Raw genomic sequence first — 26080 nt, forward strand, 5'->3', positions numbered from 1 at the left:
AAAAGGTCCACTATTTCGCTGATTTCGAATGACAGAAACCACGAAAACGATGAGTCAATGCGACGGTTACATTTGTTCCAGTTGGTAGTGGGCTGTTTCCCACGATGGTTCATGGCCTAGCTCTTCCCTTGGGTGTCGTTGTACTTTGGTCGGGTTTGCGCGACGCATGTGCATCCAAGCTTTTACTAAGGAGTCTGCATTCAATCGGCACAGTGCCACCAATGAATGTTGCCGAGATGCCATCAGGTAAAGCCCTCCAAGTCGAAGCTCCAGAACCTCTAGCCGTTGCCATTGCCGTGCCCGATGGGTCCGTCACCACCTCACTAGATTTCGCCAATGGCTATGGAACCAGCTTCGAATGCACTAGCGTGTGCCACTTCATCACAATTTCGTTCGCGCTTGCCATCGGGCTGTTTCTGATCCTCTTGCTTGTGATTCCGGTGAGCACAACCAACTACGTCAAGTCTTCTAGTCGGAAACGTGTGTCCAAGCGGCCACTGGACGCCGCCGCAGACGAATTGCCATATCAAGTTGCGCCGCATGCACCCCCCCAAGCGTTGCATTCACGAGATCGTCGTGTAGCCAACGACGTTGCAGCCGCAATTGATGACGACATCGATACCACTGACGCGTCGCGCTATGATTTCATTGCTTCCTTATCCGCAGGACCCAACGACACCCAGCCACTTATCAAGGCGATCCGAACTGCCTCCATGTTGTCTCCGCGAAGTCAGAGGCTTCGCACTGCGTTGGGGCAGTCCCCATTAGGAGCGGCTAGAGCAAAGCAGCAACATCGAGGCGTAGCAGAGTCGGCGCCACCTCCGGCCCCGTCCACGACGAGTTACGAGACTTTGAAGGACGAAGAAATTCAAGAGGCCGAGTACCTCGAGTTCGTTCGACGATTAAGTGGGGATGGGATTGTTCTGAAGCGCATCAAAACCAAAGGTCGCGGTGTTAAGATCGCCAAGTGGCGCATTCGACTGACGCATGACATGATGGCCCTCCATTTGAGCAAGCAAGAAGGGCTGCATGTGCTGAAAAAGACTGAAAGCGTCCAAGTCAAAGACATCGTGGGCATGACCACAGGAACGTTGGAAGCCGGCGGCGCGATCTATTTGTCCCTGTTGCAAGTGGACAACTCGTCGTTGGACTTTCAAGCCGACAACGAAGCGATGCACCAAAAGATGTACAATGGCTTTGGCATGCTCTTGCGGGGGGCACAGCCAGGGAAAACTTGAAGGATAATAACATTGATTTCATGGTGTGTACGTAACGCAGTGACAAGGACCAAACACGCAGTCTCAGGGTGTGCGCACAATTCATTGTAAACACAAAGCACATGGTATGTAAATGCACATTACGGTAATAATACCGGAAAGTTTTTTAATGTTGATTTGCTTAAATTTCGTGTTGTGGCGTGGTTGCTCAAAATTATTAGCCAATCAAAACCTTCTCAATGAAATACAACCAATCAGATCGATTGTGGATCGGTTTGGCCCCCAAATTTGTATCAAATCGACAATATGTTGTTGGTCTTCTAAATGTGTTGACAAAAATACGATAGAACTACAGTACACACATCAAAACTTGCAACTGTGTCAAGACTCCATCTTCTTCTGGCTGGTCAAGTCGTTATTGGTAGCCACACGAATCGAAGGCTCGTGCATGTGCGACTCACGCACTTCTTTACATGCAAATTCAACATCCGTCTCACTTTACTAAGCGTGGGGCCAGTAACTGTTGCATGTCGTCGCCATCCAAAATGCGTGATCGGTGATTCCATGGCATGTCTCGGCGACATAATCATCGTGCGGCACCACAAGAACATGTCAGTACCTGCGGCAGTTACCAAGGTGGTTGAGCATTCTTGTGGCAGTTTTATGGCCAATCACAGCCCGTAACCAAACGTTTTAGCCAATCCAATGCCGTCTTTCGAGTTGAAGATGGACTGGAAGGCAGGGCGACAAGACAGCCATACCGATTTTCAATGCACTTGTTGCAAAGTGCTACGGCGTCCCTCCCCATGACAGTGGCACTCCAACATGAAAGATCTCCTGGGGGAATTTCTTCAACGTTGTGATATGATCATCAGGATCGTCATTATTTCACCACATTCGAATTTGCCGTTTATCCGTCGTGATGTTTCGACTCCGAAAAAGTGCCGCGCCTCTCATTACATTCCGCCAACGACACCTGTCCACAGGTCCCATTGACCGCCGAGGCGCCGCGAAATTCGAAAAGCGCGCTGTGCTCGAGTTGGCCGACGGGTCCAAGTACCATGGGATTTCGTTCGGCGCAGACACCTCCATGGCCGGCGAAGTCGTGTTTACTACCGCCATGGTGGGGTACCCAGAATCGCTGACCGACCCGTCGTTCCAAGGCCAAATTCTCAATATGACGTTTCCCATGATCGGCAACTACGGCGTCCCGTGTACAAAGACGTTGGATGAATATGGTCTCCCCAAGTTTCTCGAGTCGAATCGAATCCACGCGGCGGGGATGATTGTCCAGGACTACTCGTCGCACTACAGCCATTGGAACGCCAAGTCGTCGTTGAGCGAGTGGCTAGTTCAAGAGGGGATCCCCGCGATTGCCGGTATTGACACGCGCGCGATCACAAAAAAAATCCGGGCCAAGGGGGCCATTGCCGGCCGCATTGTTGTCGAGGGCAACGAAATCCCCGCCTTTGCCGACCCAAACTTGCGCAATCTGGTCGCCGAGGTCAGCACCAAGACGGTGAAAACGTATGGCAAGGGCAACCCGCTCAAGATTCTGGCCGTGGATTGCGGCATCAAGTACAACATCATCCGCGAACTGGTCAAGCGGGGCGCCGAAGTCAAGGTCGTGCCGTGGGACCACGACATTGCCAGCGAGGCCAGCTGGTACGACGGGCTCTTCATCTCCAACGGGCCTGGGGACCCGTCCACGCTCACGCAGACCGTTGAGCAGCTCAAGAAGGTCATCCACAGCGACGTGGTCAAGCCGATTTTCGGCATTTGTCTGGGCAACCAGCTGCTCGGCCGCGCGGCTGGCGCAGGCACGTACAAGTTGCCCTTTGGCAACCGCGGGCAGAACCAACCGGTGAACAACCTGAAGACCGGTCAGAGCTACATCACGTCTCAGAACCACGGGTACGCGTTGGAAGGGCACGATTTGCCGACCGAGTGGGAGGAATTGTTTGTGAACGGCAACGACGGCACGAACGAAGGCATCATCCACAAAACGAAGCCGTTCTTCACGGCGCAATTCCATCCCGAGCACGCCGGCGGGCCCACGGACACGGCGTTTCTCTTTGACACGTTCCTGGACGCGGTCTGGGCGAAGGAGACGGGCCCGATCACGTCGCTGGTGCAGCGACCGGTGGTCGAACGCCCCAAGTTCAACAAGGTGCTGGTACTCGGGAGCGGGGGATTGAGCATTGGCCAAGCGGGCGAGTTCGACTACTCGGGGTCGCAAGCTATCAAGGCACTTAAAGAAGAGAACATCACGACGATCTTGATCAACCCGAACATCGCGTCCGTGCAAACAAATGCCGACAAGACCGCCGCCCAGGCCGACAACGTGTACTACCTGCCCGTGAACGCAGAGTTTGTCGAGCAAGTGATTCGTCGCGAGCGGCCCGACGGGATCTTGATCAGCATGGGGGGGCAAACTGCGTTGAACTGTGGCGTGGAGCTGCACCACAACGTAAAAGCTATATGTCCCCTTGGATTGGTCCGAATCAAGTTGTGTTGTGTTGGGTAGGGGGTGTTTGAAAAGTACGGGGTGCGGGTGCTCGGCACGCCGATATCCGTGATCGAAGCCACGGAGGACCGGCAGATCTTTAACGACAAGCTGAACGAGATTGGCGAGAAGATAGCGACGAGTTTCACGGCCGAGTCGGTGGCGGAAGCACTCGCGGCGGCCGACAAGATTGGGTACCCCGTGATGATTCGGTCGGCGTTTGCGCTGGGCGGGCTCGGGAGTGGCATCTGCGACGACAAGGCGCACTTGACGCAGATGGCCAAGAAGGCATTTGCGGGGTCGCCGCAGATTCTGGTCGAGCGCAGCATGAAGGGGTGGAAGGAGGTCGAGTACGAAGTCGTGCGGGACAGTGCGGACAACTGCATCACGGTGTGCAATATGGAAAACTTTGATCCGCTGGGCATCCACACGGGCGATTCAATCGTGATCGCGCCAAGTCAAACGCTGAGCAACACCGAGTACCACATGCTTCGCGAGACGGCGCTCAAGGTCGTGCGGCATCTCGGCATTGTGGGCGAATGCAACATCCAATACGCACTGAACCCTCACAACCAAGACTATTGCATCATCGAAGTGAACGCGCGGCTGTCGCGGTCGTCGGCGCTCGCGTCCAAGGCCACGGGGTACCCGCTGGCATTTGTGGCAGCCAAATTGGGCTTGGGCATCAACCTCCCCGAGCTCAAAAACTCAGTGACCAAGTCGACGACGGCGTGCTTTGAGCCGTCGCTCGACTATTGCGTGGCCAAGGTGCCGCGATGGGACTTGTCCAAATTTGAGAACGTGTCGACTGAGATTGGCTCGAGTATGAAGAGCGTGGGCGAAGTGATGGCGATTGGGCGGACGTTCGAGGAGGTGATCCAGAAGGCGCTGCGGATGGTCGAGCCTGCGAACGCCGGCTTCGAGCCCAAGGTGGAGGACCCGTTCACGAAGGAAGGGCTGATCAAGTCGCTGGCTGTACCCACCGACAAGCGCATCTTTCACATTGCACGGGCGTTAAACGACGGCATATTGACGATCGACGAAGTGCACGAAATTACCAAGATCGACACGTGGTACCTTAGCCGTCTGCAGCGCATTTCCGACTGCGACGCCAACCTCACCGCCCTTGGGTCGTTGGCCAAGGTATATATATATATATATGCTTGAGATTACGTATATATATATATATATATTTATGATGTATTCAGGTTTGAAATGACATGGCGTTGTGTGTGTGGTGTTTTAGGTGACGGATGAACAGCTCCGGACGGCGAAAGAGTTGGGATTTTCCGACAAGCAGCTGGGGCGGATGTTGGGGGTGTCGGACGACGACGTCCGCGCCGCCCGCAAGCAGCGCGGCATCCTTCCCATCGTCAAGCAGATCGACACGCTCGCGGCAGAGTACCCTGCCAAGACCAACTACTTGTACTCGACGTACAACGCCAGTGAAAACGACATCGAGGCCAAGGCGGCCAACGACGGCGTGCTCGTGCTAGGCAGTGGCGCGTACCGGGTACGACATGTAGCGATTGCATTATGACGATTTATATGCGACCTAGATTGGCAGTTCGGTCGAGTTTGACTGGTGTGCCGTGAGCTGCATCCGCACGCTGCGCCGTCTCGGGTACCGCGCAGTGATGATGAACTACAACCCCGAGACAGTTAGCACCGACTACGACGAGTGTGACCAGTTGTACTTTGAAGAGCTGACCAAGGAGCGCATTTTGGACGTGTACGAGCGCGAAGGGGTGCAGGGGGTCGTCGTGTCAGTTGGTATGTACTTCCCTTCCATGATGGTTTTTTTCAATGGTGATGGTTGGGATTCATTCTGTGGCTAAACCTATAGGGGGCCAAATCCCCAACAACTTGGCGCTGCCCCTCCACAAGGCGGGCGTGCACGTCCTGGGTACGAGTCCATTGGACATTGATTCCGCCGAAGATCGCCACAAGTTTTCCGACCTCATGGACCAAATCGGCGTCGCCCAGCCGGCGTGGAAGGAGCTCACGAGCATGGATGCGGCGCGCCAGTTTGCCAACGAGGCGGGGTACCCCGTCCTCGTGCGTCCGTCGTACGTGCTGTCGGGGGCGGCCATGAACGTGGCCTACAACGACCGCGACCTCGGTAGTACCCGTCGACAAATGTTGTCCAAAGAATGACCTTTATGACTAGAACGGGTGCTCGGCGAAGCGTCAGCCGTGTCGCAGGACCACCCCGTGGTCATTTCCAAGTTTGTGCAAGGGGCGCGCGAGATTGAGCTGGACGGCGTCGCACGTAACGGCGAGATCATCGCCGCCGCCGTGTCAGAACACGTCGAGAACGCCGGCGTCCACTCGGGGGACGCCACGCTCATCCTGCCGCCCGTGACCGTGAGCTCGTACTATGTGGACCGCGTGCGACAAGCCGGCGCCAAGATTGTCAAAGCGCTCAACATCTCTGGGCCGTTCAACGCGCAGTTTCTGGCCAAGGACGCGGACGTGCTGGCGATCGAATGCAACTTGCGCGCGTCGCGGTCGTTCCCGTTCGTGTCCAAGACGGTGGGTGCCGACTTCATCGCAGCCGCGACCAAGGTGTTTGTGGGCGAAGACACGTCCAACGACAACCTGCCGCCGCTGTACGGCCCCCCGCGCCCCACCGAGTACGTCGGCATCAAGAGCCCCATGTTCTCGTACACGCGACTGGGGGGTGCGGACCCCCTGCTCGGCGTCGAGATGGCGTCGACGGGCGAAGTGGCGTGCTTTGGCAAGACCAAGCACGAGGCATTCCTCAAAGCGCTGGTCTCGTCCAACTTTAAGCTGCCGGAGAAGCACATTTTGCTGTCATTCCAGGACCGGTACTCATCTGAGGCGATTCACTACGCGCACAAGCTGGTCGAGCTGGGCTTTGATCTGCACACGACGGAAAAGACGCACGAGTTTCTGACCAAGCATGGCGTGCCGAGCACCCTCGTGGCGTACCCGTCGTCCGACCTGAGCAGCGAAGCCAACGCACTCAACCTGATCAAGGACGGCAAGATCGACCTGGTCATCAACCTCTCGAATGCCGACTCGTTGCGCGTCAAGGAGAACTACTTGATCCGGCGCACGGCCGCCGACTTTTCCGTGCCGCTGCTCACCAACGGCCAGCTCGTGCAGCTGTTTGTCGAGTCCATGGACGAGCACAAGAAGAAGCCCATTCTTGGCGTGCACTCGGCGTCGCTGTTTGATTACTACGACGACGAAAACGAAAAGCCGTGGACGAATGCTCACGAATACCATTAACTAACTAGTGGCACTAGTAGTAGTAGTGCGAGAGAGAGATGAGTTGGGGACGATTAGGTTGGTAGTGTCGACTTGACATGAACTTGTGTGTGGGATTACTTTTTTGTTCTGCTCGGCTTTCGCTTGACCTTGTCGTCTGCTGCTGATGCTGCCCTGGGCTCGTGTTGCACATGTACTTGGCCGCCCTAACATTTCATGGCTAGTGAACTCGAGGTATAAATCACATGGAAGTAAATGTGCCAAAGTATTGTCAATTTGATACAATTTGGGGAGGGGGTGCAATCGACCAAACCGATCCACAATCGATCTGATTGGTTGAATTTCATTGAGAAGGTTTTGATTGGCTAATAATTTTGAGCTCATCTGAGGTAGTCAATTAAATCGATTTAAATTCCAACAAGAAACCACGCCACAACACGAAATTTGACTCGAAAGCACAATATATAGCTACTATTAATAGTATGCCACAGGAAACAAAGTATTTATATTATATATTTACGAATCAAGTACATATATATATATATATTATACCTGAATGTCTCGCTTGTGGGCGCTATTCTCGACGCGGCTTTGCGTGTCCAAGTAGAACATGAGGTCTCGGATCTAATACACAAATATATATTCTAATTGATACTTTTTCAGATAATGAAACTATTACTGTACCTGGGACTCCAAATCGTCCACTCGGCGCTGGGTCTCGGTTTCCATCTTGGCGACCTTGAGTTCTGCCACGACCACTCGTTCTTTCCATTGTTGTTGGTTGTCAATCAGCGACTTGTTGAGCTCTCTATATATATACACCGTTTTCATATAGATACAAATATATATATATATCCATAGTATGAGTACGCACCGCACGAAATGCAAGTCCTCGGTCAGCTTGGCGGCGTCTTTGATGAGGTTTTCGTTGAGTTTCTTGAGACTCTTTTTCTCCTGCTCCAGCACGTTTACGGCGCGGCGGTGCTCCGTCTCGTTCAGCTGGGACAGCCGTCGCTCGTAAAACAGGCGCTGTTCTTCCAGTTGGCTAGGTACACCACCACCACATATACTAGTCAACTAGTCTATTTCCCTTTGTCGTGTACATACCTCGTCAACAACAAGTTGTACTCGGACGCCAACTTCTCCAACTTCATGTGCTCGTCTTCGCCGCGGTTGCCCAGCATGCCGTTCGGGTCTGGGAATTCCACGTACTTGCCGTCTTGCTTGTTCATGATCAAGCGATGCACATACCTAGGATATAAATCACATGCTTTGATCAGCCAAAACCATGTTATCTGTATTTTGGTTGGTGCTGTACCCATCGCCGGCGTAATCCCATACCCGCTGTGTCTCCAACTCGAGCGAGTACGTGTGCAGTGTGTCTTGGTAATGCTTCTTGGCGTGTTCGTTCGAGTACCGTCCGCAGCCAATGTGGCCGCAAATGAGGCAGATCCACAGGTGGTCGGTCGTGTCGCACACCTACGCAATGCTGAGTGGTTGTTCGCTTACTACTAGTAGTAGAACCTCGCAGGCCGACACGATGTCCCCGTGGCTGTATCTGCACACGGGACAGCTGGACCCTTCCCATCGAAACAAGCAGTCGCAATGAAACGTGTGGTTGCACAACGTCGTGAGGATGCCGGATGCCGACGTGTCCAACCGATCCAGACACACCGGACAGGTCGGAATTTCCACGTGGCCTTCCGGTGCGTCGCGGCGGCAGTCACCCGACAAGACGGGAAGCATGCCTTGGGCAGCGGCATGGCCGTTGACGACTAGCGGCGGCGCGTGGTCGGCCCGTTCGCGGATAAACTCGATGTTGTGGACAAACACCAGTCGACACCGCTCTGGCTCCATGGAGTTGAAAAGGGACCCGTTGAACGCCTCGTAGAACTGGGCGGCTTTGTTGGCGCTTGAAAACTGCATCAGCGCCATGCGAGAAGAATGCCGAGGGTCGGAATCACGGAGAAGACGGATGACGACAATGTCGCTTCGAAATGCTTTGGAAAACTCAATCAGCTCCAATGGACCCATGTGCATGGGCAAGCTTACAAAGCCTAGCAGCGTTAGATCCAAGCCCAAGATCGCATCTCGGGGAATTGGCAGCCATGACAGGGCTCCAGCGGCGTCGTCGCCTTCGTCTTTGCTTTCGTCATCTGTAGTTTCAAGCGACCGAAACAACCGCAATCGTCCCGTCAAGAGCTCCACCCTCGGATTCCCCACTTCGAATTCAATCGTGGGTTTCTCTTCTTCGCTACAGGAGGCGGCGGCGGCTTGCTCCAAGCGGACATGGAACATGTTGCTTCCTTCGGCCTTTTTGATCGTTTCTTGTACTTACCTGCATAAACCTATACGAGTATAGAGTACTCTCGAGTTCTATTAATAGTAGGAACACTCACACTATTTACAGTATTAGTTGTTGTGTACTACGTAGTAACTGTATGAGATGGGTGTATTATTATCCAATCAGAAACGAGAGTAATCACTGGATAACATCCCGATCGATGATTGGTTTCTTGTGCTTCAATTTCACATCGTGACAGCGGAAGCCAACAAACATGGAGGAATCGAAGCTATTGCGGCTACATGACATGCTTCAGAAGCTGCGGCCCAAGGGCAAGGTATGTCCATAGTGGCAATTGAATGTCGCTCAATGAATGATTCCATAGGGCGGTCTTGGCTCCAGTGGAGGTCTCATGTCCAAGAACCAAGGACCTCGCGACGATGGGTTGCCCGACAACGGTGCGTACCAATCATCACCAAATGACCAACGTCCCCCATATATTGAATGTCAACGTGTAGGACTGTACTCGATGTTTGTGCGAGAAGGCCATGGTGGGTATGTACACAAGCACTTCGACGACAAGAACGATGCCGCGGATAACAACGACGAGTCGGCTGACAAGAAAAGCAAGGACAAGAAGAGCAAAAAGGACAAGAAGCGAAAGCTCAAAGACCAAGTCGACGAAGACGAGGGGGTTGAAGAGGTTGTGGCCGACGTGACGAAAGCCAGCAAGAAAGCCAACAAGAAGGCCAAGAAGGCATCCAAGAAAGCGGTCGAGACTGAAGAACCAGACGTCGAAGTTACAAAGAAGAGCAAGAAGAGCAAAGTCGTAGAGGCTGAAGTCCCCGAAGAGATTCAAGAGCCCAAAGCCAACAAGAAGGCCAAGAAGGCATCCAAGGAAGCGGTCGTGGTTGAAGAACCAGTCGTCGAAGTTACAAAGAAGGACAAGAAGAGCAAGAAGAGCAAAGTCGTAGAGGCCGAAGTCGCCGAAGAGATTGAAGAGCCCAAAAAGGCCAAGAAGAGCAAAAAGAACAAGGTGGAAGCAGAGGAGGTCCAAGTCGCAGTCGTGGACGAACCAGTGAAGAAAACCAAAAAATCCACAAAATCTGCACAAGACGAGCCCAAAAAAGTCAAAAAGAGCAAAAAGGACAAACAATAAAAATCCGTCCGAATAGCGTCGAAATCGTCCAAAAGTTTGGCCTTGCCTGAGATTGCAAACCTATTTGAATGTGGACCGTCTAGACTGCGATTTAGTTACTGCATTATCTGACTTTCTCCTCCCTAGATGTTTATTTCCCTTACAACAGTGTATTGACGAAGATATGATTGTTGCCGGGAGTATAATACACCAGAAACGCTTAAATGTAGCCACGTGAAGTGGGATATCAATGCGCCAAACGGGAAGCACGACGTGACGATGAAACATTGGACTAGCTACTCGTGCTTTACTCGATGAGGCCCCGGAGTTCTTCGAGCCCAAGCGACAAGTTGATGTTTTGGATTGCTTGGGACGCCGCGCCTTTGAGCAGGTTGTCGATGGTCACGACGAGCGCGACGCGGCCGCGGACGTTGTCGACGGAGATGCCGCCGATGGTCGTGTGGTGGTGCAACGCATTTTGCTTGACCTGTGGCACGTCGTCGATCACGTGCACCTGGGGTTCCGTCGCATAAAACGACTGGTACAGCGCCACAATCTGATCTTTCGTCATGGTCTTGTCCTGCAGCTGCATTGACAGCGTCAAGTGGATGCCCTGGAACCACGGCGCCACGTGCGGCATGAATGCCACTTGCGTGCCTAGCTGGTGGCTCACTTCGTTCTCGTGGATGTGCCCAACGCTCTTGTACGCAATCAAGTTGTCCGACAGCACGTTTAGGTCGTTGTTGGGGGACAAGCCGGTGCCGGCCCCGCTGTAGCCCGACACGCCGAACACATGGGGGGGGTGGGAAGGGGCCAAGAAGGGGAGGAGGGGGAGGATCCCTAGCTGCGCGCCCGTGGCATAACACCCAGGGTTGGAGATGCGCTTGGCGTTGTGCAGCAGAAGCCGCTTGCCGGGCACTTCAGGCAACCCGTACACCCAGTTGTCATTGAACCGCTGGTCGGCACTCAAGTCGATGATCACTTGGTCCTTCTTCTTCTTGCCGCGAAGCAGCCTCTCCAGCGCCACCGCGTACCGTTGGCAATGACCATTTGGCAAGGCGAGCACCCACACGTCCATTTCCTTGGCCAGGGCGGACGACGCCAAGTCGCCATCTTCCAACGCGCAAAACTCGAGCTCGGGGTGGATGCCTTCCAACTTAGCAGGCTGGCTAGCCAATACCGTCGCGGGGGCGTTCGTGTGCGGGTTGAGCGGCGGCGCCTGGGCAATGTCGAGCACCTTTTGGCCTACCAGGGCGCGGGAGCTGGCCACGACAAGCTCCAGGTCTGAGTGCCCCCCTACCACGCGAATGAGCTCGCGGCCGACGTAGCCCCGGGCGCCAAGCAGCCCGACTTTGTACTTGTTTGAGTTGAAGTGCAGCGGTTGGGGGGTGCCATCGCCTCCTCCGCGGGTGCACACGGTGCCGGTGCTGTAATCGCTGAGGATTTCGCGGCTCAATGCTGACGCGGATGTCAGCACCACGGACGACGACCGAGGCAGCGCATTCAGAAGCAAGTTGATCTCGTTGAGCTTGAGCAATGTGCCTTGTCGCCCCGTGTAGTCGCGCGCCGCCATCGGTTCGTAGTCTGTGCTCATGTCAATCGTGGGCAATTTCACGCCGTCCTCAATCCAGCCCCCCTTCGAGTTAATGAAGATGGTTTTGTACGGCTGCAGTGTAATCGCCAGTTCGCGAGCTGCAATGTCGGCGTTGATGTTGAGCAGCTGGCCGTCCACGGACTCGCCAAGCGACGACAGCACCGGGATCTGGTTGGACGCGATGGCCGAGTAGACCGACTCGCCGTGGATCTTGTCCACTTCCCCCACGTACCCGTACACGTCGAGGTCGCGGATGGACGCCTCGAAGACCCCGTTTGTAATTGGACGCACGCCGACGCCAGCCTGCGCCAGTGCGTCGACCAGTTTGCGGTTGGCCGCGAGGAACACGCGCTTCGCGATGGCGAGGGTCGCCTTGTCTGTGACGCGGTTGCCCTTGACGTACTTGGGCTCGACACCGGCCTTGGCCAGCTCGTCGTTCATCTGGGGACCCGCGCCGTGCACGACAATCGGAAACAACCCCGCGTCTTTGAGAAAGATGAGCGACTTCACCAACACGTCGAGCTCGCGATCGACCACTTCACCGCCGATTTTGATCACCGTCGTGCGACGAAGACCAGGCGTACCGTACACTTTCAGGTACTCCTGAATGTCTTTGTCCGACTTCATGAGTGTCAACAACTGCTTGACCAGTTCCGGACTGCTCGGCAGCGCAGTCGTCGATGTATGGAGCGCTCGGCGAGCAATGCTTGCCGATGCCACCTTGCGGAATCCAGTCGCTGCGACAGCCGAGCGCTGGACAGGCTTGCCCTTCGCCGCCAGGTGGGTTGCTAGGGACAGGAGTTGCCGAGGTCGAAGCATCTGGTCAAAAGTTTCCAACACAAATTTGGAAATGTGGCTCTGCTTCAAGATCGGCCAGAAAGTCATGGTAGTTTTCCTCCAATTCGTACTTAACTGGGATTGCGCCCCTGCGATACCCATAAGATGGCCGTTTCCACTGAACTCCTTGGCTCTTCATGCATATTGTACACACGCACATGCTGGAAGCACATTGTCGACACCACCATGGCGTGGATCTCGTAGAGATTACAGTGCCAGCTCCACGGCATCATCACGCAAGCAGCATTTAACCGGGTGCATGGTATGGTGGGATTCTTGTGGTCACCCTCCCACGTTGACGAGTCCAACTGTGAGTGTCCGGCACCGTGGCTTGCGATTCCAGAGCATGCTGATCTTACTAGAAGAGCCGCCACACGTGTGTACTTGCAACCAGTCCACATGCCTACATCCATGCTGTCGGACAAAGGCCACTACATCGACGTTTGCTGAGTCGAAGCAATCTCATGCTGTACTATGCAAGTGTTTGCGACTGTAAAGACTCCATTAAATGGCGGGATATTTGCCCCGCAAGAACTTGAGTTGCGCATTCCGCAGGGCTTTCTCCATGATCGGCACTTCCACGCGAGGTGGCGGGCGGTAGACGGCGTCGAGAGGACTGGGCTGATAAACTACCAGTAACGTAAAAAGAAAGCCGTCGTCAGTACAGAACGTCACTACCGTAGGGGGGGGCTGCTGCTGCTTTCGGTCGCAGGCGCGTTGGTCTGGCCAGTTGCGCTCCTTTTTGCACGCGGTCGAGCCGTTCCAATTGCGCCGCGGGGTCCACTATCGAGTGTTTCTACAGGCAATCAACTAGTTAGACCAACTAGTCATTGTACTCTGTAGAGACGTTACCTGCAACACAGACCCGTGGCCGTCCATAGCCATCACGAGCGCTTCAAACTTGTCGGCCACTTCCTGCGTTTCTCCCCCGTCGTGGTGCCGCCGCAGACTGAAAAATCGGGCCGAGCATCGAAAAAGGCACTCGATAAACTCGGGAAACGTCAGCCCTTCAGCCACCGAACTATCCACAGACATAGGTCCTTCCTTGTTCACATAGAAATACTACGATATGCTTTCAAAGACAAGGAAGTACCTACCTGGACAAGTCAAAGCTTGACGACAACTCGCGCCGCGTGAAAAACTACAAGTAGCTCAGCCTCGGCCGACGACAACACATTCACCGCCGTTATCATAACGTTACCATGGGAAAGATGTGGCAGGACTTCGCAATCGACACAAACTCGTCCTTGGTCACCACAGCGTGGCGTAGCATGGTCCCCCCCCCCGTGGTCCCGATTCGTTTCAAACATGGAGCCATGAAGAACGACCGCAGCAACTTGCGGTGCTGCTCTATCAGCCGCAGCACGTGCACCACCAGCATGGTCGGCGGGGTCGTAAAGTTGCTTAGCAACGCGACGGGTGTTTTGATCATCAAGAGCCGCTTCAGGTGGCGGCACGTGGCGAGGGCGGGCATGGCGTCGTAGGTACAGTCGAGGTCATGGAATCTACTTGACTGGGTTTTTGTGAACGTGTCCACTTGCAGAGCCGACCGATGTTGGGCCACCAGGTCCAAGTACCTGCAAAACGTGGCCAAGTCCAGAGTGATGTTGTGGGATGGCGAAGAATTCGGCGGATGGAGGAGGGCGCGAACGAGGATGCGCTTGGACTCGTGGAACGAAAAGTCGTTGTACATCCATCCTAGCATCCGAACGCAGTCAAAGAGGCGCACGGCGCGTTGGCCTGCCACGGGCAAGCCATCGATGGGGGGAAAGGTCAAATAGTGATGGAACACGTCTGAGATGCACTCATTCCAGGTCACGACTGGTGGGGGTACACAAGGGGATACAGGGGGGGGGGAGTCCACAGGAGCGAGGTTGACTGGGGAAGCAGCTTCCGGCGTCCCGATGAAGTCGTCCGCCCAATGATGGGAATCGTCACATGCCAACGACACCAAGTCGGGAGCTGTGGGATTGTCGTTGGGAACGGGGCGACTTTGTACTGGTGGGGGTGATTCGGAACGAAATGTCGATTCCATGGTATGGGGCGAGCACTCCAATGCTTCGATTTGTGCTTGGTGTGGAGGACTTTCTGTCCACGAATCTGGAATGGAGTTGTCCAAGTTGGTGCAGCTGTAGGAAAGCTGGCGGTCGTACGTGTGGGTTTCATAGGGCGCGTTAGGTTGCACCTCGTCACAGGGTTCAGTTGGACACATAGCATCCAAAGACTCAAACATATCGTTTGGATTATCACCATTCGAACGAGCACCGGTCATACTTGCAACCGTATTCGCTCCATTCCAGTCGATGGGGGAACTAGGTGGCGACGCCACCTCGATTGAATCGTCGCCCGACAACACTGGCACTTTGGTGGTAGGCTGGTCTGTGGAGGCAGTCGCGATTGGACTAATTTTGCTGTCTTTTCTCATATCTTTGTGCAACTTGACCTTTGCCGTTCTTGTCGTCATTGCTGAAGTGCCATTTGTTCGAAGCGTTGTGTGAGTCAACTCAAGTGGCCTCCCACTGGACGACGGTTCACTTGTCTTCTGACTATGTCGAGGGGATCTGGGCTTGTGTGGCAAACCAGAGCTCAAAGAAGCAGCAGTAGATCGCTTTGCTGTCTTGGTCGTCGGGGAAGGAGGGGGCTGTAATGGAGGGTACTTCCGAGACGGCGGTGTAACTTGACTACTTTGCGACTTCAACTTGGCCGACATGGCTTGAATCTCGCGCTGTCGAGCTGTATATGACGAGGAAGTCGTCGTCGTCCGTTGCGGCTGCTTGGCCATTTTGATCTGAGTAGCTCGCAGCAGCTGCGTTTGCTTTTGCATGAGCACCGCTCTCCACCACGCCTTCAGGCACCGCAGGCCCACGCGGTGGAGACAAAACCAGTCGGCCATTCGCTGGGGTTGGGCCACGCGGTTGCAAAACGCGTGGAAGTGCCGATACAGGGCATACATGTCTGCCAATCTGCGCTGGCGGACCGCGGCTTGGACATGGATCAAGCACTGCCGCTTGGTTGCCATGTACTCATGCCGACGGACGGCAATGGCATCGACGTAGACACACCACCGCCGAAACGTGGAGATTTGACGAGCCCCCGCTTGTCCCTCGCGGAACAGCCGTAGGTGCCGACCCGTGACTCGCAAAGTCGACCGGCAGTCGCGGGCGTAGGCTCCCCACCGACGAAACAGGAGCTGCAGCTTATACACCCCCAGCCACCGTCGCCACATGGGGCGGCATCTTCGTTGCCATCTAATCCATCGAGCGAGCGCGTTCTGCCGCCGTCGCAAATGAGTTCGTCGCCATGCGGCAAACACTAGCACACACACGGCAAGTTGGCGGCGATGTCGGCGACTCCAGAGCATCGCGGCCAAGCGCTTCCGTCCGTCTGCCACAGCGCGCCACGTCATCAGGATTCCACGGAGGTGACGACTCCATGTTGCCGCGAAATGTGTCTGGGCCAGTTGATGTTGCACGAACCGCAACCGCCAAATGGCATACGCTCTGCCCACGAGTTGGCTGGCGTGGGTGTTGGTTATTACGATGCCCCGTTGCAAGATGAACCGCCGACGGGCGACGCCGTCTCGCCACGTTTGAAACTGGCGCCTCTGAACATGTGTGATCGCGACTTTAGCCGCCGCTTGTGTCTGCACTTGGCGGAGTTGATGGACGCGGGTCCATGCGTTCCACCAGCGGAACGTTCGGCGAACAGTCCGATGCCGCCGACGGAAGTGCAAGCGTCGACTCGCGTGGGTTGTGGCGACGACATGGACCCAGTGCCCCCACGTCTGCGTCAACCGGGTGCTTCGGAGGAGTGCGTCGGCCGAGTCCTGTGCCTGAACGCAATGGCGAAACTGCTGCCATCCCCGAAACCACCGCCGCAGAAGTGGCATGCGACGACGGTGAGTCCAGAACCAATTGACGGCGTGGCGGTGGTCGACAGTGACGCGCACGACGGCGCGCCATGTCCGCCAATGGCATTGCAGCACGTGGCGATGCCGCCACACCAGCGCTTGGCGCAGCTTCACACGAGATGCCTTATCTAGTTGCCGTCGTACCCACAACCAATGCAGTCCCGTGGTCAGTCGTTTTCGCTCCACAAACGACTCGGCGCGTGCCAGCCATTCGTTTCGCCGTCGTCGACGGTGGACATAATCCATCCACACCTGCCAATGCCGACGATGTACGTTCCCCCGGTGCATTTGCAGCGCTCGCGCGACCAACTCACGATGCATGCGACGGTGTCGAGTCACGTGGCGTAGAGCTGTCAACGTCCGACGTCCAAGGAGCCGCGTGTAAAAGTCCACACCACGTCGCATGCGCACGCACTGGATGTGGGCGGCTGCTTCCAGCCGACGCAAGGCGTTTTGGACGAGCTTGTGGGCATGGAAGGACGCCGCGACTGCGCGAAGGACGCGGCGGTGCCGTTGGGCTTTGGCTAGAGCATTCCACTGGGCCACGCAACGTTGAACCCTCCAATCTTCCAACGTGATGACAATAGCAGAACGTTCCAGCTGCACGTCGGTGCGTTGCCGCCAAGCCTTCAAGTAGACCTACGGTCGGGATCAATATCGCTTTGTAAACTGTCAACGTACTTTGGTCACTTGAGCGTGCAAACGATGCAGCGTCGCAGAAATCACATGCGCAAGCCGACGGTGCCGTGTCCAGTGACCCAAGATACGTCTTAGCCGGACGTGGTTCTGGACATGGCAGAGTCGACCCGTTGCTCGGGCAATTTGGCGACTTTGACGCCATCGCAGAAACCAAACAGCTTGACGATGCAACGTTGCCATGGTTGTTAAACGATGCAGTTCTCGGTAGCGCTTGATATGCATGATCCATTTGTTCACGGCGATCGCGCAACGGAGCTGCGCCATGGACGCCGCGCATTCCGCCGCGTACTGCCGCATGTCGGCTTGCCGTTTGGCAAATATGTTCCATCGGTGGAACGTGGGAGCGATGATGTGTTGCCGACGATGCCGTTGGATCCATGCATGATGGGCCAGAAGCGTGAACACCCGCCGGTTGAGGAAGGCGTGGGCCAGGTTGACAAGAATGCACATGCCGCGATGTCGAGAGCACCGCGTTTTGGAGTGTCGTCGCCATGCCAGCAGGATGCCGCGAAGCATGCATCGAGGGCGGAGAAGCATGGGGCGGTTCGTGTACCAACTCCTCAGTCGCATCCGCTGGGCCTGCCATCGGTGCCACACTCGAAGCCTGCGCTGAAGGTGCCAGGTCTCCATGTCCATGCATCGCAAGTTGTTTTCCCTTCTTCTTCTAGTAACTTCATGCCATTGAAAGAACGACCGTTGTACTAGGCGGCAGTCGAACGAATGCACAGCTACCTTCGTAGCCCGAGAAGCCACGGTGAAGTGCCGCCATTGACGAAAGGAGTGTCGTAATACAGGACCTCGCTTTGGCAAACTAATGATTGCATCGCTCGGTCCTGACGGCGGGTGTATCCTTGCGATGGTGTCTTCTCGCGTAATTGGGGGAGGCCCGTGATGAACCTGTAGCATCGACTGTGCCTTCTTCTTCGGTCGATGACCTTGCAACGAGCGAGTCTCAGTCTCGCGTAGGACCATGGTGTGGCCATGAGACTGCGGGAAGTCGACATCATCTACGATCCCGAGCTGTGCGAGGTAGGCTAACTGCTTTTCGATCAACGCCACATCAAGCGGCGGATCGTTCAGCCCCATGCAACGAATTGTATCTTGCGCTGCGGGGTTTGCTGCGATCTGATTGGCCGAGATGCCATTTTCGAATTTGCCAGCAAGGACACAAGTGAAAGTGCGCGAATGTGACATCTGTACGATGGAACGCCTTAACACAAGGCGACGTTATAGTGCGACGGATATTATATGAACGTATGCAGCGAGAGTCACTCGTTTATTTGGACTTCTTGTCCTCGACCTTCTTGTCCTCGACCTTCTTGTCGTCCACCTTCTTGTCTTCTTCGTCTTCTTCGCTGTACGCGAGCAACTCCTTCAACTCCCCTCGAACCAATCCTTGGATCAACGACGATCCCAAGCAACCGGGCACTAGGTACAACAACGCCGGCTGGGCGTGGTTGAAGAACACCATCACAATCACAGTCGCCACCAGCGCCAGCACGTAAAACAACACGTTCACATGGAAGTAGGGTCGGGCAAATGGCTGGTCGTCGTGGGTGACCCCGGCGCGGAACGCATCAAAGCGGAGCAACAGCGCTACAAAGATGCCGGGAATGACAATATCGCCGAGACCCAAGAGAGAAAACTTGGCCTTTTCGGTGGCCGTGGCAAACACGCGGGGAAACAAGAGCTTGATGGGGCCGTCAAACTTGGTCGCAACCGTGACCATGACGTCGGTGCCGAAGACCCAAAAGATGTCGTAAAAGAAGAGCCCGACCAGCAAGATGGCGCCGACCTTGTACGATCCCAAGCTCAGGGATTCAATGCCCTTGATCGCCAACGATGTGGCGAAGATGTTGTTGAGGACAAAATGCTTGGTTTGGAACCACGCGGCGGCAAAGATGGCCGCGAGCACGCCCGTGACGACCCACGACGCCGTCAAGTCCAACGTCTTCAAGCCAAAGTACGGAAGCGTAAACTTGCGGACGAAGTGGGATTCGTTTTCGGAAAACGCGACCTGGCGCACGATGGGCGAGAACGCGTCCGTCAAACTGTACGTGCCAATGAGGGCAAAGTACGTCGTGAGGAGGAGGTTCACGACCTCCTTGTCGAAGAACTTGAAGGCCAGGTACAACCCCAGGAGCATCGCCGATCCGATCACGGGAAACATGTACGCGTCCTCTTTGGTCATTGCGTCTTCGTTCTTTTCACCCGCGGCTTCGCGCTTGTGCTTGAGTTTGAGGGACAGCGTGGCGCCAATGTACACGATGGACGTGGCCGACAAGATCAGCTGGACGTTCACGGGGATCAGGACAAAGTTGGACGCGGCGATGATGCTGATGAGGACCACATAGCACAGCGTCTGGACCGAGTCGTGCTGCGCCATGTTGATATTCGAAACTGAACTGTGATCAAACAAGGTGTTGTTCTGTCGTTTGATGGCCGCATACTGGGTGATGACGTGGTTCAAAATATATTGGGATTTGTATGTAACTTACGATTTCCGGATAATTTTCTCTCAAACTCAAACTCAAAAGCAAAAGGACCTCAACCGCCACTGATTGGTCCGACCGAAATCGCACCACTATTGCCATGGAACTTGAAGACTGGGACGACCTCGACGCGGACGTGGCAGCGGCAGCGGATGCTGCGATCTCACAGGCAGACACGTACCACATCTCCGTGGCGAACATTATGGCCACGTTTGATCTAGCGACCAAGATTGATCTCAAAGAGCTTGTCATGAATGCGCGCAACGTCGAGTATAACCCACGGGTGCGCGCCCGTCGTCGTGGTCCTGAGGACGATGATCGTCAATGTGTAGAGGTTTCAAGGAGCGATCATGCGGCTTCGAGAACCCAAATCGACGGTCATTATCTTCGGCACGGGCAAGGTTCGTTCCACTTCTGGACTGCACGGAATCCATCGTCTGATTGGTTCGTAGGTCGTGGTCGTGGGCATGAAAGCTGTCTCGGAGTTGGAGATCGTGGCCCGTAAAGTTGAAAGCATTGTGCGGGTAAGCACAGTTCTATGGACCAGCGCGTCGGTCAGTATCTGTGGCTCATTCAATGCCATCACGTGTGTAGAAAATCGGGTTCACAGCGGCCACGGCGCAGTTCCTATCCGTTCGAAACATCACTGCCACGGCCAAGACGCCGTACCCTATCCGCCTGGAAGGCATCTTGACCCAACATTCTTCATTTTGCACCGTAAGCGTCATGTACGTTGTGGATCCATGCGTTACCGCTTGTGGTGGATAGTACGAGCCAGAGCTGTTTCCAGCGTTGTACTACCGCATGCTCGAGCCCAAGCTCTGTTTTATCGTGTTTGTTTCAGGAAAAGTTGTCGTGTGCGGTGCCAAGGTATGGGAATTATACTAGCCTAACGGTACATGTGTTCGCTCACGGTCTGAAGCAGGCGATGGACGAGGTCACGGACGGGTTTGCAAATCTGATGCCAGTCCTGCGGCAACATCGACCCCGCGGCTACGCATGATCCACATCAGTATTAAAATATATTATTTCATTATTTAGAAATGTCGTGCTCAGTTGTTAGATTGGTTTTGAGACTGGGGTATAGGACGCGCGCAGGTGTTGGAATTCTGCATCTATCATACAAAACCCCATATAAATGTGATTTCATTAGGAAAAGCACAGGACACAACTCTATTCGATGCTGTCGGGCACTGTAAATTTCACTTCGCTAAGGTCTTGGGGTAGAGAAATGGCTGGTATTCTCCTACGATTTCTCGCCAGAAGCCGATGGAACCCCAATTGATATAGCGACGTTCACACCAACTCCAAAAAAACTGAAAACGCCTCGGACGTTGTTCAAGTTCATTAAGTCGCGAACGTGCAGCCGCAGAAAGTGCTTGACAGGTCAAGCGGCGAGTTGGTCATGTTTTGTCCTCGAGGAGGGTCTTGGTTTGGAGGCACGTGTGCACCAAAGTGGTTTCGACGAGTTAAATGTTGCAGTGCGAGGATGGAAGAGGAGGGCACTTTGCATTGCGACGTGCTTCTAGCGGGAACCATAACACGCTCTTGGTACTTTTGAATTTACGCAAATGGAAAATGCAGCACCTGAAGGACATTTAGCATTATTCTAAGTAGGATTTAGTGAATCGTGAATGACCTCAAAAGGTTACTAAAAGTTACCGGTAGTGTGAAGTATGTAGTGGGGCGAACTCACTTTTCTGTGCCGCTGGATAATGTTGCTTCAACTTGCTGGTAGTGCCTGATTAGATGAGATTGAAGTGATTTTCACTCTATGGCCCCCAATTTGTTCCCCGACCAGGCCTTAAAATGTATGTATAAACTTGCCACAATCGCGTATCACCGCCTGTCTGTTACGCTGACAGGCCTGTCATTTACGTAACGTTACGAACCTCAAACCACATACTATTAGTAGTAATAACGTTAACGGTATTAACAACCAAGATACCAAATTTAGGAGAGCATTGTATTGCCCAATCACACCTCGTTATTTGCTCGAGTCAAAACCTCTGTAATATACTACCTCTGTCCCACTTATATTGATCCCAGTACCAGCTACGTACAATTTCTATAAAATTATACAGTTTATGACAGACTATACCACCACGTATGTGAACCGAAACCTCTATCTATGGATAATTCAACACTCAGATCAGATATTATTTATCAAAACAAATTGATGAGTACGGTGAAAATATTCATCATTCCTCAGTTCTAGGCGCCCACCGATAATCAAATATCAGTTTACACGGTATAAGTTTGCCCAATTTAGGACAACACTTTTTATCTTGAAGTATGCATGTGGTGGAGCATTGAAAATCTGTATTTAGGATAAGCGGTTATTACAGATTAACGTAATATATATATAATTTACACAAGGTTATTGTTTTGTAGAGTTTGTATTTATGCTGTGGAAGTACAGTGTATGTTTACCGAGTTTGAACATTTCAAAAATAATATCCCATTTTCTCGCGACTGGGGATTAACCAAAATGCCATTAACGTTATGACGATGGAGGTAAAAGGTCCATTTTGTAATATGGCATTTTGGACCTCTTCAACGAGTAAATCCCACGTCGATTTATTGGATTTGGGTTAAAACTCTTCACTGCTCACATGGCAGAACTCAACTATCGTAACGGACGCAAAGTTATGTCCATTCTACTCCGACGCCTGCAAAAAAGTTTTTTGTGAACATGCACTTATGCATCTGTGTTTGAAGTAATACTGCGTAGTGCTCTGTGAGGAGGAGAGTGTACCACCTTGCTTCTACTAACGACATATCGAAAATAGAAGTATTTTTAAAGCCAAAAACAATAAAAAATCATCTGATAACCTTGGCGGGAGTTCCCAATTATCTCAGTTCAAATGATGTGAGCGAATAAAAATATTTAAATCATAGTACAGTACTAATTGAAAGGGACTTTTATATTACACTCGTACTAACGTTTTACAAGAAACGTCGCTTGGAATACTATTCGCCCATTTCGGTTATAATTTTAGGTGACTAGATAACATGATTGTAAGAATAACACGTCAACATTTGGAGATGTTTCGAGCAAAATTGAAGAAATTATGAAAAATTTGGGAGACGGTTCGCCCAAACGTACGGTATCTCCTCCTTGTTTGGCACCACATGCGCACTTCAACGTGGATTGTCCCAAAAGAACTTGATGTTTGTATGTGGACTTTAAATTCTCGACCTGGACAAAGTCAGGAGGGTGTACACAACTGTTTTAATTCATAATAAAATTATTCATATCATTGCGATACGTTATATGCATTTTGTGTATCCAAATGTATTAAAATACCTGATTATATCGTACAGCATGCCGTCGCCTACTGATTGTCATATCCGAATAAACGTAGTATGCAAACCGGAATCTCAAAATATCGAACTCTGCGATTGACTCGCTCAACGCGAAGCCGCGATGCTGTCGACGAATCATGCGCCACCCACCGTGGAAGTGAACCCACTCAAGTTGATCAACCATGACAACTTGCGTGACCTCAATTCTTTCCTTGGACTTGGTACACGACGAACTCTGTTGATGGAGGCTGACGCTCTGTTGTCCAGGCGAGCAAGTGCAAACACCATACACATTCCCCCGCTCCAAGGGCGAGATGGTGCGGCGATTTCAGCGGAATGTCATCTACTTCGTAGCCAACTATGCTGTGGTTATCTTCTTCGTAACATTGATCAACGCGTACGCTTCAAGACGGGCATGCTATAGCTATTGACTGACTTTAACCTGTAGGCTCGTCGTCCCTCAGTTTCTCTTCATCTTGATGCTCATGGGCGCGGGATGGTATTACTGCGATAAGTTAGCGACGGAGGAGTCGCAGATGACAGGACCGACATTCATCTTCGGTGTGCCGACCACGACGGAGCAACGAAATGGTATCATGGCCATTGGTAAGAAAGAACAACGCGATGTCTCTCAATACTAACACCTCGATGAAGTCTCGATTGTCCTTTCGGCCATTTATGGAGGTCCTGTGCTCTTGTACGCTGCTACCACGAGGTAATGCACTCAAACTCTTCGAAGATCGTTTGATGTGTTGTTATGCTTCCAGTGCGTTCATCTGTGTTTCCCACGCATGCCTTCGCAATGCGCAGCTACCTTCCGACGAAGAACTTGTGCATTTACTGCAACTAAAGCCCGAAGGCAATGCTCCCGTCATTACGCCGTATGGCCGCGACAATGGCTACATTGTCGTCTAGTACGGCGCGTCTATATCTATCGTCATCGTAACGAAAAAAATTCCATTCGATTGAGCTCGTGTTCCTCTTGCATTACGCCGTTCGTCGCATATGTTCATGGTTTACAGCTTGTGTACTTCCTGGCAAATTCGAAAATGAATCCTCGACCAATCAGATCGCAGGAAAACTCGCGAGTCAATATTTTAAAAAATGACGCGATCGGCCGACGGAGATGTGTCCGAGACGTCGGTGGCACTGTACCATGCAGCAGAAGTCGACGGTATCCCATATTCATACGAGTACACGCACGACACAACGCTGCCCATGGGCGTGGATGATGCATTCGACATGTGGATCAATGAAGTGTGGGTGGGAGTAAGTCTGACTTGTGAAGTGCAATGCCTGAGCTGAATCTCATGTGTGTATGATGATACAGGGGGGGTTTCCACCGTCCAAGGTGCCTTTTGTGCTTGAAAAGGAAGGACAGGGGCGTGGCCGAGAGGGGTCTATTCGTCGAGCTTACTATGGACTTATTCGCGAAGAGATACTTCAAGTGGGAAGTCGGCAACCCTCCCCGTCTTCGGGTACCAAACACGATGGCAAGCCCCGCATCCGTACGGTGCTGTACCAGGCCCCGACAATGCCCCTTCCGTTCCATCATTACAAAGGACTAGTGCGATTCATCCCATCAAGGCGACGATCAAACCCTCATCAGATGGAGCGGCAAACTCGCCCCCAAGCGTTGGGACATGACGTGGTTTGGGGGGCTCTTCGCCAGCCTCGTCTTCGTCCTGTTTCGCTTTGCTGTGGGGCAAATGGTGACTGGGTGGACTGTCCACGCAACCACGTTATCGAACAAGGCGAAGAAGCGGCACTAATATGACTAACCATTGCAGAAGTAACCAATCGTCATGACTACGACTGTAGTACTATAATAGGCTATGGCACTACTTTATTGCGTAGAATGCGGCATGTACAGTCCAATGCACGGCACATATGACCCGATTATCAGATAGAACAACATGCCTTATCGATTAGCAAGCTTTGTTTTGAATGGGTTAAGGCTCCGGGAGCACGACATCGTCGCTAAAGCCAAGGTCGTCGTCGTCTGGGATGTTGGAATTTCGGAGAAATGCATGCGATGCAGACAGCAATGCGCTAGAAACGAGCAGGAATGAGTTGTGAGTGAGGGAGGGTTCAAAGGATAAGGACATTATACCTCATGGACGCGATACTGAATAGGACCGACCCGCCAAAGTAAATGATGAGCACTGCGGTGACTACGTGGAGATCAAACACGTGTGAGGAAGATGTCGGGATTGAGGGGAGAATCGTACGGCCAATCAGTCCCATGTTGCGCTGGGCCGCGTCCACGGGTCGACCCATGACTGTGAACTTGTTCTCTTCGGTTTCGGTGGTAGAAATCTGCGCATTTTGGTACCATCCACCGGCGATGCACATGAGTACGAATAAAAAGAACGGGTTCATCAAGCTACGTTGACGTGTCAGCACGAGGACTCAAACAACGATGGATGAGGTATGCATTTGTACATGGAAATGAAGCCGACGAGGATGGCCACACACGCGTAGTTGGTCGCGAAGTAGAGCAGGTTCTTGCGGGTGCGAGCCATCATGACAGCCTTGGCGGGAACTTGAAACGGCTTTTGCTCACCGAGGCCAAAGAATAGCACCACGCCGCGCAGGTTCTTTAGCGACAACACATCCTTGAGTTTAGCCTTCAGCGCATCCAACTGGCCGACGGGAATGGCGGGCGAAGGAATGGAGTTCACGTCGGCCTTCTTCTCGGTCATGGCGCTTGTTCGTGAAATGAATAAAACGTCCACGTAGGGAGTATTCAGCCTATTTAGGGTTAATTTGGACAACTGTGCTGGATAAAACGTCCACGTAGGAGTATTTAGCCTATTTAGCGTTAACCAGGACATTATTTATCCTATTTAGACGA

At 53.2% G+C, this 26080-nt stretch overlaps 11 protein-coding genes across 16 annotated transcripts; 6 read left to right on the forward strand and 5 right to left on the reverse strand.

Annotated features, from left to right (window-relative positions):
* Positions 1–80: 80 nt before the first annotated feature.
* H257_13503 (hypothetical protein) lies at positions 81–1277 on the forward strand. The gene has a single exon (XM_009841043.1). It carries the CDS (start codon positions 105–107, stop codon positions 1236–1238), a length of 1134 nt encoding a protein of 377 aa, XP_009839345.1. The 5' UTR covers positions 81–104; the 3' UTR covers positions 1239–1277.
* An 845-nt stretch (positions 1278–2122) lies between these two features.
* On the forward strand, positions 2123–7079 carry H257_13504 (carbamoyl-phosphate synthase, large subunit). 4 transcript variants are annotated; one of them, XM_009841045.1, is made up of 6 exons: positions 2123–3687; positions 3745–4866; positions 4970–5236; positions 5283–5496; positions 5570–5845; positions 5894–7079. In XM_009841045.1, exons 1-6 carry the CDS (start codon positions 2140–2142, stop codon positions 6979–6981), a joined length of 4515 nt encoding a protein of 1504 aa, XP_009839347.1. In that variant the 5' UTR covers positions 2123–2139; the 3' UTR covers positions 6982–7079. The 4 variants fall into 4 exon arrangements, with proteins under 4 accessions (XP_009839347.1, XP_009839349.1, XP_009839348.1 ...); XM_009841047.1 differs by having other exon boundaries at positions 5283–5845; XM_009841046.1 differs by having other exon boundaries at positions 5570–7079.
* On the reverse strand, positions 5262–9280 carry H257_13505. 2 transcript variants are annotated; one of them, XM_009841049.1, is made up of 7 exons: positions 8485–9280; positions 8302–8439; positions 8068–8211; positions 7835–8005; positions 7645–7768; positions 7513–7584; positions 5262–7166 (listed from the first exon to the last, which is right to left on the reverse strand). In XM_009841049.1, the coding sequence occupies exons 1-5, from the start codon at positions 9256–9258 to the stop codon at positions 7745–7747; spliced, it is 1251 nt and encodes a 416-aa protein (XP_009839351.1). In that variant the 5' UTR covers positions 9259–9280; the 3' UTR covers positions 5262–7166; positions 7513–7584; positions 7645–7744. The 2 variants fall into 2 exon arrangements, with proteins under 2 accessions (XP_009839351.1, XP_009839350.1); XM_009841048.1 differs by having other exon boundaries at positions 8279–8439.
* A 222-nt stretch (positions 9281–9502) lies between these two features.
* H257_13506 (hypothetical protein) lies at positions 9503–10493 on the forward strand. The gene is made up of 3 exons (XM_009841050.1): positions 9503–9581; positions 9630–9702; positions 9763–10493. Exons 1-3 carry the CDS (start codon positions 9519–9521, stop codon positions 10401–10403), a joined length of 777 nt encoding a protein of 258 aa, XP_009839352.1. The 5' UTR covers positions 9503–9518; the 3' UTR covers positions 10404–10493.
* Positions 10476–12861, reverse strand: H257_13507 (N-acetyl-gamma-glutamyl-phosphate reductase; the record flags this gene model as incomplete). The annotated part of the gene is made up of 1 exon (XM_009841051.1): positions 10476–12861. The coding sequence occupies one exon, from the start codon at positions 12859–12861 to the stop codon at positions 10690–10692; it is 2172 nt and encodes a 723-aa protein (XP_009839353.1). The 3' UTR covers positions 10476–10689.
* A 270-nt stretch (positions 12862–13131) lies between these two features.
* Positions 13132–18503, reverse strand: H257_13508 (hypothetical protein). Its single transcript, XM_009841052.1, has 6 exons — positions 17405–18503; positions 14015–17362; positions 13911–13954; positions 13666–13834; positions 13492–13609; positions 13132–13442 (listed from the first exon to the last, which is right to left on the reverse strand). Exons 1-6 carry the CDS (start codon positions 18392–18394, stop codon positions 13318–13320), a joined length of 4794 nt encoding a protein of 1597 aa, XP_009839354.1. The 5' UTR covers positions 18395–18503; the 3' UTR covers positions 13132–13317.
* A 100-nt stretch (positions 18504–18603) lies between these two features.
* H257_13509 (hypothetical protein) lies at positions 18604–19821 on the reverse strand. Its single transcript, XM_009841053.1, has one exon. It carries the CDS (start codon positions 19806–19808, stop codon positions 18699–18701), a length of 1110 nt encoding a protein of 369 aa, XP_009839355.1. The 5' UTR covers positions 19809–19821; the 3' UTR covers positions 18604–18698.
* A 171-nt stretch (positions 19822–19992) lies between these two features.
* H257_13510 (hypothetical protein) lies at positions 19993–20948 on the forward strand. Its single transcript, XM_009841054.1, has 6 exons — positions 19993–20197; positions 20247–20315; positions 20367–20438; positions 20509–20631; positions 20683–20784; positions 20840–20948. The coding sequence occupies exons 1-6, from the start codon at positions 20015–20017 to the stop codon at positions 20915–20917; spliced, it is 627 nt and encodes a 208-aa protein (XP_009839356.1). The 5' UTR covers positions 19993–20014; the 3' UTR covers positions 20918–20948.
* A 2359-nt stretch (positions 20949–23307) lies between these two features.
* On the forward strand, positions 23308–24210 carry H257_13511. 2 transcript variants are annotated; one of them, XM_009841055.1, is made up of 5 exons: positions 23308–23444; positions 23491–23620; positions 23672–23829; positions 23878–23938; positions 23991–24210. In XM_009841055.1, exons 1-5 carry the CDS (start codon positions 23345–23347, stop codon positions 24136–24138), a joined length of 597 nt encoding a protein of 198 aa, XP_009839357.1. In that variant the 5' UTR covers positions 23308–23344; the 3' UTR covers positions 24139–24210. The 2 variants fall into 2 exon arrangements, with proteins under 2 accessions (XP_009839357.1, XP_009839358.1); XM_009841056.1 differs by having other exon boundaries at positions 23878–24210.
* A 117-nt stretch (positions 24211–24327) lies between these two features.
* On the forward strand, positions 24328–25046 carry H257_13512 (hypothetical protein; the record flags this gene model as incomplete). The annotated part of the gene is made up of 2 exons (XM_009841057.1): positions 24328–24492; positions 24554–25046. 2 exons carry the CDS (start codon positions 24328–24330, stop codon positions 24998–25000), a joined length of 612 nt encoding a protein of 203 aa, XP_009839359.1. The 3' UTR covers positions 25001–25046.
* A 76-nt stretch (positions 25047–25122) lies between these two features.
* H257_13513 (hypothetical protein) lies at positions 25123–25977 on the reverse strand. The gene is made up of 4 exons (XM_009841058.1): positions 25669–25977; positions 25455–25609; positions 25337–25397; positions 25123–25275 (listed from the first exon to the last, which is right to left on the reverse strand). Exons 1-4 carry the CDS (start codon positions 25926–25928, stop codon positions 25176–25178), a joined length of 576 nt encoding a protein of 191 aa, XP_009839360.1. The 5' UTR covers positions 25929–25977; the 3' UTR covers positions 25123–25175.
* Positions 25978–26080: the final 103 nt, after the last annotated feature.

Source organism: Aphanomyces astaci (assembly GCF_000520075.1).
Source record: "Aphanomyces astaci strain APO3 unplaced genomic scaffold supercont1.49, whole genome shotgun sequence".
Classification (NCBI taxonomy): Eukaryota; Oomycota; class Saprolegniomycetes; order Saprolegniales; family Verrucalvaceae; genus Aphanomyces; species Aphanomyces astaci.